Source organism: Cydia strobilella, chromosome 26 (assembly GCF_947568885.1).
Source record: "Cydia strobilella chromosome 26, ilCydStro3.1, whole genome shotgun sequence".
NCBI lineage: Eukaryota > Metazoa > Arthropoda > Insecta > Lepidoptera > Tortricidae > Cydia > Cydia strobilella.
The window spans coordinates 2,017,951-2,032,514 of NC_086066.1; the positions used below are offsets into that span (position 1 = coordinate 2,017,951).

At 38.8% G+C, this 14,564-nt stretch overlaps 1 protein-coding gene across 1 annotated transcript in view; it reads right to left on the reverse strand.

Moving 5' to 3' along the window:
* LOC134753146 (cytoplasmic aconitate hydratase-like) overlaps positions 1 to 14,564 on the reverse strand; it is a 68,933-nt gene that overhangs the window by 51,692 nt on the left and 2,677 nt on the right. Inside the window, exons 2-5 of the mRNA XM_063688934.1 lie at positions 10,122 to 10,214; positions 6,177 to 6,343; positions 2,773 to 2,918; positions 1,368 to 1,437 (exon numbers count right to left, since the gene is read on the reverse strand). Of these exons, the coding sequence (XP_063545004.1) occupies positions 1,368 to 1,437; positions 2,773 to 2,918; positions 6,177 to 6,343; positions 10,122 to 10,214 (476 nt within the window). The remainder of the gene's footprint in view (positions 1 to 1,367; positions 1,438 to 2,772; positions 2,919 to 6,176; positions 6,344 to 10,121; positions 10,215 to 14,564) is intronic.

The window sequence follows — 14,564 nt, forward strand, 5'->3', positions numbered from 1 at the left end:
ACATTAAATACATTTTATTGTGTTTTTATAAATCTTCATTTTTAGTTTTTAAGTGTGTCGATAGATAACGGTGAATTTACTGTGGCTACAAAATTTACTATGACAGTACCGCTCTATAATATTATATCCTCTCAGCATAGGTAGGAGGCGATGGCGAAATACCGACATTTATAAGAGTGAAAGAGAAAAAGGATTATGCTGCCATACATTAACCTGTCAATACATGAATATGTCTTTCTCTTACCCCTGGTCGCTCGGTTTCATGTCTATAACTACTATACTATGTCTATGGCCGTCACAGAATTTTCGAACGTCAACTTTTGACAATCAGTTACCGCAAAATCATGAAGACTGTATAAAGGAGCCAAATCTCTATGTATGAAAAGTGTCCATCAAAAAACAGTAATTAGGCGGCGCCACCATACACCGAAATACTACCAAAAACAACCTACGTAATTTGGTCGGGTTATTTGTTGCCTTATATGGTTCATGTTATACTCATGTCCCAGAGCCTAACTAGCGCCACCGGAGAGATTAGGAACTATTATTTAAAGCTTAACGCGGTCACTTTTAGAACAATTCTGCCATAAGAGATTGCGATCCTTTCTATACCATCCATACGCAAAATGAATGGAGCTGTACAGCGCCATCTCGTTCACCTGTCTCTGTACTGGGGAGTACAGCGCCATCTCGTTCACCTGTCTCTGTACTGGGGAGTACAGCGCCATCTCGTTCACCTGTCTCTGTACTGGGGAGTACAGCGCCATCTCGTTCACCTGTCTCTGTACTGGGGAGTACAGCGACATCTCGTTCACCTGTCTCTGTACTGGGGAGTACAGCGCCATCTCGTTCACCTGTCTCTGTACTGGGGAGTACAGCGCCATCTCGTTCACCTGTCTCTGTACTGGGGAGTACAGCGCCATCTCGTTCACCTGTTTCTGTACTGGGGAGTACAGCGCCATCTCGTTCACCTGTCTCTGTACTGGGGAGTACAGCGCCATCTCGTTCACCTGTCTCTGTACTGGGGAGTACAGCGCCATCTCGTTCACCTGTCTCTGTACTGGGGAGTACAGCGCCATCTCGTTCACCTGTCTCTGTACTGGGGAGTACAGCGCCATCTCGTTCACCTGTCTCTGTACTGGGGAGTACAGCGCCATCTCGTTCACCTGTCTCTGTACTGGGGAGTACAGCGCCATCTCGTTCACCTGTCTCTGTACTGGGGAGTACAGCGCCATCTCGTTCACCTGTCTCTGTACTGGGGAGTACAGCGCCATCTGTTTTGGATGTCAAACTAAAGGGGCACGTTTTTTTCTTAGACATTACCTCTCTTTTGGTAATAGTAAAACAATAGTAAAATAAAATATTACCTTCAAAAACTGGAATCTTTCCTTGTTCCTTTCAAATTCCAACTCCTGGTTCTTGTTCAATGCATCGGATCTGAAAATAAATAACATAATCAATTAAGAAGTGTAACGCTACGGTAGATGTCGCTAGGGTCCCCTAGACCCATATAGTGGGAAGATTCGCTGGCTATGGATGAGGTCTTGGTGGCTCAGTTGGCAGAGCGCTGGAGTATCGACTTGGTCGTGAGTTCAAGTCTCACCCAAGGCAGTAATTTTTCTACTTTTAAAATTCTAAACTTATATAGCATCGTTCGCAGACGTTTCTGCTTGTTAAAATAAAATGAAAAAAAAAACCAGCCAAGTGCGAGTCGGACTCGCGCACCGAGGGTTCCGTACTTTTTAGTATTTGTTGTTATAGCGGCAACAGAAATACATCATCTGTGAAAATTTCAACTGTCTAGCTATCACGGTTCATGAGATACAGCCTGTTGACGGACAGACGGACAGTGGAGTCTTAGCAGGCGTGTCTCACTCCGCGATTTCGTCGCGTCGCTACAAGTACCTGCGGTTGCCTCAATTTTGGGGTTTTTCCATAGTAATTGCCGCGCACCGCTACGGAACGGACGCCTGCACGCGCTTGCGCCGTCTTGCGCGTAGTAGACGCGATTTGTAGAGAGTGAAACTTCCGTACCTAGTACTATCTTCTTCTAGTACCATCCTTTTCGCGAAGCCATTCAGGCCATTTTCGACGTCCTGTAATTTTGTGCTGGCTAAAGCTAGAGCCCTGAATTTTCAGTGACATATAGGGCATGATATGGCTTACATATATTCCCAAGAAAATTCAATTTGAACTTGTAGTTTAAGAATTATTGCACTTCACATTATCTGGTATCACATTACATCTCTAAACTTTTTTGTAGTAGAAGTATTGCGTTGCGAGACGGGCATCTTTTTACATGTAATGTTTTTGATGTGATTATATATTCTGAAGGTCACGCAAAGGGCAATGGAGAGAGCTATGCTCGGGGTTTCTCTGCGTGATAGTCAGAAATGATGATATCCGCAGTAGAACTAGGGTCACCAACATAGCTCGCAGAATTGCAAACCTTAAGTGGCAGTGGGCGGGGCACATTGCTCGCAGAACTGATGGCCGGTGGGGCCGGAAGGTTCTGGAGTCGCGTCCGCGTACCGGAAGACGAACTGCCGGTAGGCCTCCAACGAGATGGAGCGACGACCTGGTGAAGGTCGCGGGAATTCGGTGGATGCGAGCGGCACAGGATCGGTCGGAGTGGCGAGCCTTGGGGGAGGCCTATGTCCAGCAGTGGACGTGTATCGGCTGACATGATGATGATGATGATGATGATGATGATGATGATGATATATTCTGTGGTCTTAGTAATAGGGTCCCGATTGAGAAACGTATACATACGTCCCAGCGAAGTCGACCTGCACTGAATGGTCGATGACCAGGTCGGCGGGGCAGATGGGGTTGATCTTGTCAGGGTTGCCACCGAGTTCGCGCACGGCGGCGCGCATCGCCGCGAAATCTACCACCGCTGGCACCCCTGTCAGGTCCTGCAACAAAATAGTACATTTTACAACTAGTGTGAAAAGAATGTCTTTTTACCACTAGTACCGAGGTATCTTGCCACGAGCTGAAAGCGAGTGGCAAGACTCGGTACGAGTGGTAAAAAGACATTTCACACGTGTTGTAAACGACGTTTTTTAATACAATTGCGAAAAAATAATAAATTAATATATCATTAGTAGAATCATACCACCAAACCAAACCAAAACCAAAAGTACGTATACAGCCCTTGATAGTTGAGCTGCCGCAGCCCGCGATACCTTCATACTCGTGCGCGCCCCGGCCGCGGCCGCCGCGGGCCCGGCGCGGGTTGCTCAACGACACCGAGGAGTAACGAGTGAGGCCCCAGTACCTGCTCAAGCTGAATTACATTTTAACTGCGTTTCGAAAGTATAGTTTGGAACTAAAAAGTAAAAAGCACTAGTTCGAGAAATTGAGCTTCTCGCACGCTACGCAGCCACAAAAAGTACCACTTTTTGAGCAACTGTATTAAAAAATAAATAAATATTATGCGTATCTGCCGCATGGCGCTAGTTATAATCTTAGCATCATGTACGGCCAAGCTGAGTTCGGCCGGATATAACAGCTGTACGTAACAATACCGTTTAATTAACCGACTTCAAGATTTCAAAGGAGGAGGTTCTCAATTCGGTTGTGTTTTTTTTTTGTTTTTTTTTTTTTTTAATGTTTGTTACTCCATAACTCCGTCATTTTTGGACCGATTTTGAAAATTCTTTTTTTGATTGTAAGTATATACATACAGATTGGTCCCGTTTTCGTCAAAAAGCAGTTCTGATGATGGGATCCATGAGGAATCGAGGGAACTCCTCAAATGTTAAAGGCATACATATAGTGATTTTAGTATTTTCATCAACAAATCAAGCACTTACATTTAAAAAAGTGACATTTGATGAAGTGGAACTGCTGATGATGATCAGAACGGAACTCTTCAATGATGCATAGTTCACGTTTGGCGATTTGTCCTCTTCGTTATGTTTGTTAAGCAAGTTAGGTTTTCAAGAAACATTTTTGTCAAGCTCGAGTTCTGATGATGGGATCCATGAGGAATCGAGGGAACTCCTCAAATGTGAAAGGCATACATATAGTGATTTTTTTATTTTTATAAACAAATCCAGCACTTCCATTTTAAAAAGTGACATTTGATGAAGTGGAACTGCTGATGATGATCAGAACGGAACTCTTCAATGACGCATAGTTCACGTTTGGCGATTTGTCGTCTTCGTTATGTTTGTTAAGCAAGTTAGGTTTTCAAGAAAAAAATTTGTCAAGCTCGAGTTCTGATGATGGGATCCACGAGGAATCGAGGGAATTCCTCAAATGCGAAAGGCATACATATAGTGATTTTTGTATTTTTATAAACAAATCCAGCACTTCCATTTTAAAAAGTGACATTTGATGAAGTGGAACTGCTGATGATGATCAGAACGGAACTCTTCAATGACGCATAGTTCACGTTTAGCGATTTGTCCTCTTTGTTATGTTTGTTAAGCAACTTAAGTTTTTAAGACATATTTTTGTCAAGCTCGAGTTCTGATGATGAGACCCACGAGGAACCGAGGGAACTCCTCAAATGTGAAAGGCATACATATAGTGATTTTTGTTTTTTTATCAACAAATCCAGCATTTACATTTGAAAAAGTGACATTTGATGAAATGGAAACTGCTGATAATGATCAGAATGGAACTCTTCAATGACACATCGTTCACGTTTGGCGATTTGTTCTCTTCCTTATGGACCCAGACCTAAACTTGGACCCGGACTCGGACCCGGACCCGGGTCTGAACATGGACCCCAACTCGGACCCGGACCCGGACCGAACTCTGACCCAAACTTGGACCCGGACAGCCGGACACGGACCCGGACTCTGATCCGGACCCGGAAATGCTAATAGAAAAGTGGCTTAGGTGGGTCACAGAACAGAACTACTATCAGAAAAGTAGGTTAGGTTAGAGCTGTGACCCTTACAGAAATGAAATGCTATCATAAAAGTAGGTTAGGTTAGGTTAGAACTGCGACCCTTACAGAAATGAAATGCTACTAGAAAAGTGGATGGTTTTACCTCCTTTTCTACATCATTAGGCAAAAGATGCTGTCTTTTTCATTTCATTGTCTGGAATCTAAGAGTGCACCATCAACAATAAGTGAACTTTCAGCGGCATCCCCCATTGAAGTCGGTTTTTTTTTCTTAAAAATTATGTAATATGTATTTTTAACTTATCTCTATCTTTGTCTTTAATACAGAAATACAGAAATACAGACTTTATTGGTAAATATAAACAGTACACTTTACACGTCATAAACACTATTGAGTACTTAATTATAACCTTATCATTAGATATAAGTAACAAACAAGTAACATTCTAACATTATTAGTAGGTAGGTAGGTAATAGAACCTGTTTTCGAACGGTGCTGGGTCAATTACTCACCGGCGCACTCGTAAAGTCAGCAATACGATAGTATGCCTGATCTATAAGAAATGATTTAAGTTTCTTTTTGAATATCGCATCGCTAGTCGAGTCTTTAATGACATTAGGTACGGAGTTGTAGGCAATCGGTCCCATGACGTCGAGCGATTGTCTTTTGTATGTTATATATTAATTTTGTTGTTTTTCTTGTTACCTGTCGTGATTGTTTCACCGGATTGTCTCACCGGAAGATCAGCGCTGGAACTCGCCAGCAACATGCTGAGGTGAGACCATTTCGTGGCACTTTTTCTTTTTTATGTTTCTCTGTTTTGTATAATTTTCTATTTGTGTGTGCTAACGAATAAATTATTTCTATTCTATTCTATATTTGTGTCGTTTCGAAGCAAAAAGTCCCACATTGTCTCTTGCCATAAGGACCAAATATCTGTGTGTTCATCACACAAATAAATACCCTTACCGGGATTCGAACCCAGGACCATCGGCTTCACTTCACTACTCACTAGGCCAGACCGGTCGTCAAATTTAACAAATCGTCAAATTATATTATTAAACTAACAATACTAACATATACACATACTTAAAGGGGCCTACTGATTACCAGTCCGCCGGACGATATCGGCCTGTCAGTTGTTCGAAACTGTCAAATTTTTGTCCTTACTGGCAGGCTGATATCCTCCGGCGGACTGATAATCAGTGGGCCCCTTTACACTTTAAATCAACGAAGATACTGACTCAAATGCCATATGTGTCGTATATATACGTTACGGTTCAAAAAACATTAAGGTTCAAAATCTACCTGCAAAATCACCCTGGCGGGTTTGAAGGAGATCTCCACTCCACCTTCTACGGCCTGGTTTTTCTCCCACTCTAGCACGTTGTTGACGTCCTTTTCTAACACTTGGAAGTTGTCGCAGTTGCGCACACATGACTCGAGCAGCACTCTGATGCTGTATGGGAGCCGGTCTGTAATAAAAAAAAAAGTTTTCAAGATACAATTTTCATTATATTTTAACACTCGTAACATTTAACATTTTGCAATCGGTGTGGCAGAACTATGGGACATTTTTCGAGTAAATTGTATGCACCTATATTTTTACAATTGATTGTACATCTATTACCACAACGCTGTATAGTTTTATTTGTTTATTTACTTCGGAATGTCTATTAGTCAATTGTAATTAGTTTTACATTAATTCTTAACTATTACCATAGAGTAACTTATACTAGAGCGGTACTGTCATAGTAAATTTTGTAACCCTAGTAAATTCACTGCCATCTGTCGACACACTTTAAAACTAAAAATAAATATTTATAAAAATACGATAAAATGTATTTAAATATGGATAAATTATTTTTTTTATTTGCATTACTTATTTTTATGATTTTGACCCATGTTCTTTCACTGATATGCGTTAAAATTATAAATAACAAACGAAACCGTCAACGCCCTCTATACGAGTGTAGGCCAAAACTAGTGGCGCCCTCTGATCGAGAATCAAATTTTCGTAATTTTCGAGGCACATTTTTTCCTTAGACTGTATCCATCTATTACGGAGTTATATCTATCTTTGTTATTACATTAACGTACACATTATTTTATGACGTTATCGCGATAAAAACAATTGGTGTCCGCGGAGGTGTGTAAGGTGACCGTTCGATTTGCATATTGCGTAACTAATTTAATTATATGAGCGCTTATCGGCAAGATAAATTGTTTGTGTTGTGGCTTTCAAGATCCAACTGCACTTTGATTTATTTTATTTTTATTTTATTTTATTTTATTCGGGATGCTTACTGCCTAATATCAAAGATAGATATAACTCCGTAATAGATGGATACAGTCTAAGAAAAAAACGTGCCTCGAAAATCAAGAAAATTTGATTCTCGCTCAGAGGGCGCTACTAGTTTTGGCCTACAGTCGTATAGATGGCGTTGACGGTTTCGTTTGTTATTTAACAATTTTAACGCATATCAGTGAAAGAACATGGGTCAAAATGATAAAAAAAATTAATGCAAATAAAAAAAAATCATTTATCTATATTTAAATACATTCTATCGTATTTTTATAAATCTTCATTTTTTGTTGTAAAGTGTGTCGACAGATGGCAGTGAATTTACTGGGGTTACAAAATTTACTATGACAGTACCGCTCTAGTATAAGTTACTCTATGCTAATATACATAGGTTAACAGACTTATCTACTAAATGCAAATTACAAGCTTCCACATATATACTGCTAAATAACGTAAATTTGAAGGTCTCGTAATAGCAAAATATTACACTATATAGGTAGTATATTTATGACAGAGACTACGAACTAAAGTTGTCGGGTATTTTAACATTATATTTGATCTCACTATAAAACAAATCTACATTTATCCCAGTAATTCATTACATTACCTACTAATTCAAAATTCAAATGGCTCACCGCGCAAAACTTTCGTATTTTATTGATATTTGATCGTTACAGTCGAAGGAAAAATTTCGATCCTGACAAATGGCTCATAAATATATGAATACGACTTTATTGTCTAAGGTGTAAGAGCGTACACATATTTTTGAAACTGGGAATGTATATATATTTATGCCCTTGACTGTACTTACAGTACCCGTAGTAATTCGATAGCGTGACGTGACGTAAGCATTTGCATTAAGAATAGAATACAATACAAATACAATACAATAGAAGATGCTTTATTCAAAAACGCTTAATTTAAACTTAACTAATGACGCTAACATAGATTGCTGGATATAAAGCGTTCCTGAAATGGTCTCCACTCAGCTTCATGTCAAGGAATGAGGTCCCCGACGCTGGTCTTCCTTCCTGGACCTTAAGTGTCATTTTGCATGGGATTTTGAGTTTCCAAAACATCCCGCTTGGCGCGCTGTTCCAAATCCCATACAAAAATATACATAACGCAAACGCGAACGCTCGTCACTCTACCGAACGAAATTTACACTAATAGAAGTTCTGTTTTTATCACCGAATGAGGCCTAATCGTAATAGTTGTAGGTCTTTTGATCGCCTATATCGTCCCCTTTATCGTCGATATATGTTTTGTAGCCACTTTCTCTTAGCTGTACATTTCAATTCTTTTTTACTATGTCTGCGAACCCCCGTGACCCCAAGAGGTCGCGACCCACAGGTTGAAAATATCTTTTCCCCTCACTAGCTCGGAAAGCCGTCTTTTATCCTTTAAAACAAGCGGGGAAAAACGCATTTTATCCACTAGTGGGGAAAGTAAATTGACCTTGGATGGGGCGTGTTGAAGTAGCTTGACAGATAACAAAACGTAAAACGCTCATAATAATGGTTCGTTCGATATTAATTATCATTAAATAAATGGTTTGAGAATCTAATAAAAAATACCAGATTTAGCTTTATTTAATGTTTTGAAGTCATAAACCTTATAATTCCATAATAAACGTTTGTTTTTTAATAATTATGTTAAATATAATTCTGAACGTACAAGTTAAGTCGATGCAATTTCAAAATGCATCGTTGACATTTCATACGTCAGAAATGTCAACATTGTCAACAAAAATTTTACTTAAAAACTTCTCACGTAAAAGTAAAGAATTTCCAGAGTTTTTTGTTATAATATCGTAAAAAAATGACTGATTCCAGTTGATGAAGATGATCTAACGCCTGTGGATGTTGCACTTTCCTCGCTATAGTGAGGGGAAAAGTTTTGTGTTGCACACGGGTGCAAATGTATGTTAAAATATGTGTGTTAAAACACTCGCGGGTAAAATACAACTTTGCACCCTTGTATAACAAATAACTATTACAACAGAATTAGACGGTCTCGATACTTATAATTTGAGACAAACAAATGTGCCATTTTCAAAAGGGTACTTATACTTATTGTCGGTTGTCAATAAGGCGCTATTTTCATAAAGCTTCAATTTCAAATGAACCTTATCGACAACCGACAATGTGGTACCTTTTAGTTGAAGTCATAATAAATAAAGTTGTATAGTACTTTTTGTTTTAATATAGGAGGCAAATGGGCAGATGAATAGCCTAATGGTAAGCGTAATCGCCTATGGACACCCGCAACACCAGAGTTGCAAGTGCGTCGCCACCCTTTAAGATGGGAGTTCGCTTTTATCTTGAAGGTTTGAAGGAAGAAAAATTACGAACAAAAATTATTAACTGAAAATGAAAATGAAAAAATATATTTATTTTGCACACAAAAATGGGAATTTGCAGATTTAGTATACATGAGGTCCAGGTTGCGCGCATACAGCGGTACATTTAAAACAGTATGAACAGGGGTCCCCAAACTAGGCATAGCCTGTATCTTGGGCGACCAGTTAGTGAATTAAAAACTAGATTGAAAAAAAAAGAAAGTATGTCTAAAGATGAAGATAGGTGCTAGTGCTAATAACCTTAGCTACTAGGGATTTACGTTGGTCAGTCTGTCAGTCAAGTCTCTTACGGCTAAGTGTCTATACCTATAGGTTAAATGTCTAATTATGTAACATAGAGTACCACTACATATGGACAGAAATTGAGGCTTATGGCCGCGATATTTAAAGCATTATACAATTATACAATTTAGAGCATTATACAATGTTTCCTTTCTCCATACAAGTGCGCCGTAGCGTCACTGCACTATCTCCTCAGTCTTATTATAATCGATAGTTAGCAACCAGTCACAAATAACTCGCTTTGCCTGTGAAACAGGGAGGTCCTTGATGTAACAGTGTTTTAGTATTGAATTGTATAACTCACTGTATTTATCACCGAAGGAGGCCAAGTCGTAATATTTGTAGGTCTTGCCGTGGACTTCCACCGTACGGAGGAGATTGCTGTAGGGGTTGGGACCTGAAAATAGTTGACTTGAATAAATCACCGGCATTTGTACACACATATCATAAAGACGACAACACAGCAAAGCTGCATACCTACATATGTGTCGTTTTCGAGCAAAAGGTACCACATTGTCGCTTACCGTAAGGACGAAATTTGCTTGTATATTTATACGAATAACCTGTCAGAGCGTCCTTATGGCAAGCGACAATGTGGTACCTTTTGCTCGAAAACGACACATATTTTAAAGTTCAGAAACATGTAAGTTCTACTGAAGGTAAACAACAACCGATAGTTAAACTTTTTTTTTATTTTATTTTTTACTAGCCTAATTTAGTGTCCCACTGCTGGGCAAAGGCCTCCCCTCGTTTCCTCCACTCGACCCTAAACTATGGATTCTAAATGATATTAAAATAGGTCATGCTGAGTTTCACTATGGTACGAGACCAACCATGAAATCGCGAAATAAAATTAATAGTGATTGAAAGACCCTGTAGAGCATACAATTTGACAGATGGCGCTGTCGGCACTGAAAATTACCGCACAACGTATGGACTGGTATGGACCCATAGATATAGTATATACAAGTAGTTATAGACGCGCCATCGAGCGACCGGGGGTTCGAAAGAATATTCATATAAAATTTGGGCAGCATAGGATTTTTTCTCTTTCACTCTTATAAATTTCGGTATTTCGCCATCGCCTCCTACCTATGATGCCACCCGGTCGGTGATAAGGACAAAGCATGGCACTATTTTCTCTTTCCTCTTGTAGGGATCGCAATAAGACTATCTTTCTCTATCAAAGAGTGTCAGGCCCTTGCGCACAACGTATGGAGCCGTAAAGCGCCATCTTCTTTTTTTTTCTCTCATTTTATTTTATCTGCAATCGACTGTTGTAGCCATAATCAGATGTTTTGTCTTTTTTGAGGGCTATAATATAACTTGTCTACGTTTTAATACCCCGTGATAATTGTTAAGGCATATGGTGTTATCGTGGTTTACAACATAATAAAGTTAAGTTCAAGGCTGTACAGATAAACTTGACATAAGTAACGTAATATTTATCAGAATAAAAAAAAATCTGCACTTTGACTTTGACTTGTTGTGAGTGACCCGGTTTAAAATCCATGCTAATATTATAAATGCGAAAGTCTGTCTGTCTGTCTGTGTGTTCCCTCTTCACGCTTAAACCGCTGAATCGATTTAGATGAAATTTGGCATAGAGATAGGTTGAGTCCCTGAGAAGGACATAGGATAGTTTTTATCCCGAAAATCATCCCTTAAGAAAGTAAAAAGCGGGGTGGAATTGAGATAATTAATGAAGTGCCTGCTAATTTGTGTGCTCAAATTGAATTGCTATGAGAATTTTTCCAGGCGCTATACTTACTTTATTTAGCTGCTGTTACTTAGTCCACGCAGACGAAGTCGCGGGCAAAAGCTAGTAATCTAATATGTTTGAGTCTCACGGGAGTTTTATAGTTAAAACTTTGACTTTACACAAAATCCATACTAATATTATAAATGCGAAAGTCTGTCTGTCTGTGTGTTCCCTCTTCACGCTTAAACCGCTGAATCGATTTAGATGAAATTTGGCATAGAGATAGGTTGAGTCCCTGAGAAGCACATAGGATAGTTTTTATCCCGAAAATCATCCCTTAAGAAAGTAAAAAGCGGGGTGGAATTGAGATAATTAATGAAGTGTCTGCTAATTTGTGTGCATAATATGCTCAAATTCACTCAAATTGAATTGCTATGAGAATTTTTCCAGGCGCTATACTTACTTTAGCTGCTGTTACTTAGTCCACGCAGTCGAAGTCGCGGGCAAAAGCTAGTAATCTAATATGTTTGAGTCTCACGGGAGTTTTATAGTTAAAACTTTGACTTTACACAAAATACATTTATATTATAAGAATAAGTCATATTTATTAGCACAAAAATAACATAAAACATTGATTCATTTAGACGAACATAATTGTGCTAAAACGTCTTCAATTAGCTCCATGCATGAATTTATTTTTATTTTTGGATTCATAATTTATATCGTTGGAACACCGGAAATGATAAAAATACTTTTGTAAACCTTAACATTATTTTATTTAAAAATATTTAAAATGTTGAAAATTTTTGAGCGGTTGAAACGCTCATAATTTTTGGCGCGAATTCGACAGAGCGTGATGACGTCACACGTTGGGCGGCCCAACTGACGTTTGCTACTAATGACACTAATCTGTCGAACGCGTGACGTCACGTGGCGTTTCGAGCGTTTCGCTCACTAGCTTTTCGCGGGCAAATTTTTGTACTTTTTATTTATAATTTTAAAAAATTAAATGGTAATTTAAAAACGGAAATGCATTTGTAACATGATATAACGGTAACAAACATCCGAATAAAACATATTTCGTGCAAATATAAACTTAATGCATGAGGCTAATTGTAGTTATGACACGATAGCATCGTCTACAGTACACAGAATTATCGTCCACCATTTTTGTTACAAGACTGACTGAAATTTCTTCCGAGAAATTAGTATGGATGGTATAGAAAGGATCGCAATCTCTTATGGCAGAATTGTTGTAAAAGTGACCGCGTTAAGCTTTAAACAATAGTTCCTAATCTCTCCGGTGGCGCTAGTTAGGCTCTGGGACATGAGTATAACATGAACCATATAAGGCAACAAATAACCCGACCAAATTACGTAGGTTGTTTTTGGTAGTATTTCGGTGTATGGTGGCGCCGCCTAATTACTGTTTTTTGATGGACACTTTTCATACATAGAGATTTGGCTCCTTTATACAGTCTCCATGGAAAATAGAATGGGAAAGGATTATTTGCTACCCCCTCCCCCCACCCTTATTTACGGATTACATATACTTGATATACATCTTAAGACGATTCTGAGGCAAGTAAAAACCTGAAAAAAATCTGGTATTATTTCATGTCATTTGTTTATTTAGAATGGAAGACACAACAAAGATTAAAGGTGAAATCAACAATAGGGTACTTAACATAATTTTACCTACATAATTGTAATATTTTTGAGATAAATAAATCCTGTTTATGTTGGTATTAAATAACAATAAATGTTGTTTTAATTAAGTAATTATTTATTTTAGTTTGACGTAGATTTCGATGCATTTGCTATAACAACATTTTCAATAATATTGATAAGACTCTTATATTATAAGAGTTTTGAATGATTCACGGCTTTTTAACTATAAAACTCCCGTGAGACTCAAACATATTAGATTATTTTAAACCGGGTCACTCACGTATTATTAAGTCGAATAGCTCGACATGTTTCGGTCCAATTTACGAGGACCGTCTTCACGGAGACACGACACGACTTCACTGGTCAAGGGCGCGGCTAGGGAAGGGTGAAGGGGCGGGTGGGGGGGGTAGGGTAGGGGAGGATGGGAGGGAGCTATTCGACTTAATAATACGTGAGTGACCCGGTTTAAAATAATCTAATATGATTCACGGCTAGTTTCACTAGACTTGTATCACCCGCCCACCACCCGTCACCGGTAAACAAGATGCATGTGACTGTGTCGAAATATCGGGAGCTCAAAAACAATACAAAAGGTAATCACGGTCCATATCCCGGTCAACATTTTCAATAAAATTTAATTTATGGATAGACATTTTTTTCTTCGCGATTCGTCTTAAATATGCCACAACTGACAACGCCTGAGCATTTGACAAAATAGAGAGAAAGAAAGAAAGAAAATACATTTATTCGACGACGCAACATAATACATAAAAAATAAAGGCATGCAGACAAAAACATGGACGCTAAAAAGGATCCTCATTCAGCATAATGCCGCGGCAAATCGTGGCGCTGGTTTTCTGTGACCTGACTTAATCTAAAAATTAATGGCGACACGTACGCCAACGGCACAGAAATAAATTAAAATTGACATAAAAACACAAACATTATTAAACATAGAAAATTAAGACAAGTAAAATATTAACTACCGCCTTTTTTAAATTTAATTTGAGAGGGTAAGAATAGTATTTATTACGGAGTTACAGAAAAAAAAAAACTAAAACTTAAGACTAAAATTATAGGAGGTCTTTCCTCCTGCGTCAGTGCTACAAACTTATCTGGACAGACAGAGGTGTCGCCAGAATCGCGTCCCTTTGCGTAATATTAATATGCCGTACTAGTCTTTGGGAACAAATCAAATTATTATTATTATTATTTTGCTTTTTCTTTAATATAGATGTCATTTATCAGTAAGCGCTGGTGGCCTAGCGGTAAGAGCGTGCGACTTGCAATCCGGAGGTCGCGGGTTCAAACCCCGGCTCGTACCAATGAGTTTTTCGGAACTTATGTACGAAATATCATTTGATATTTACCAGT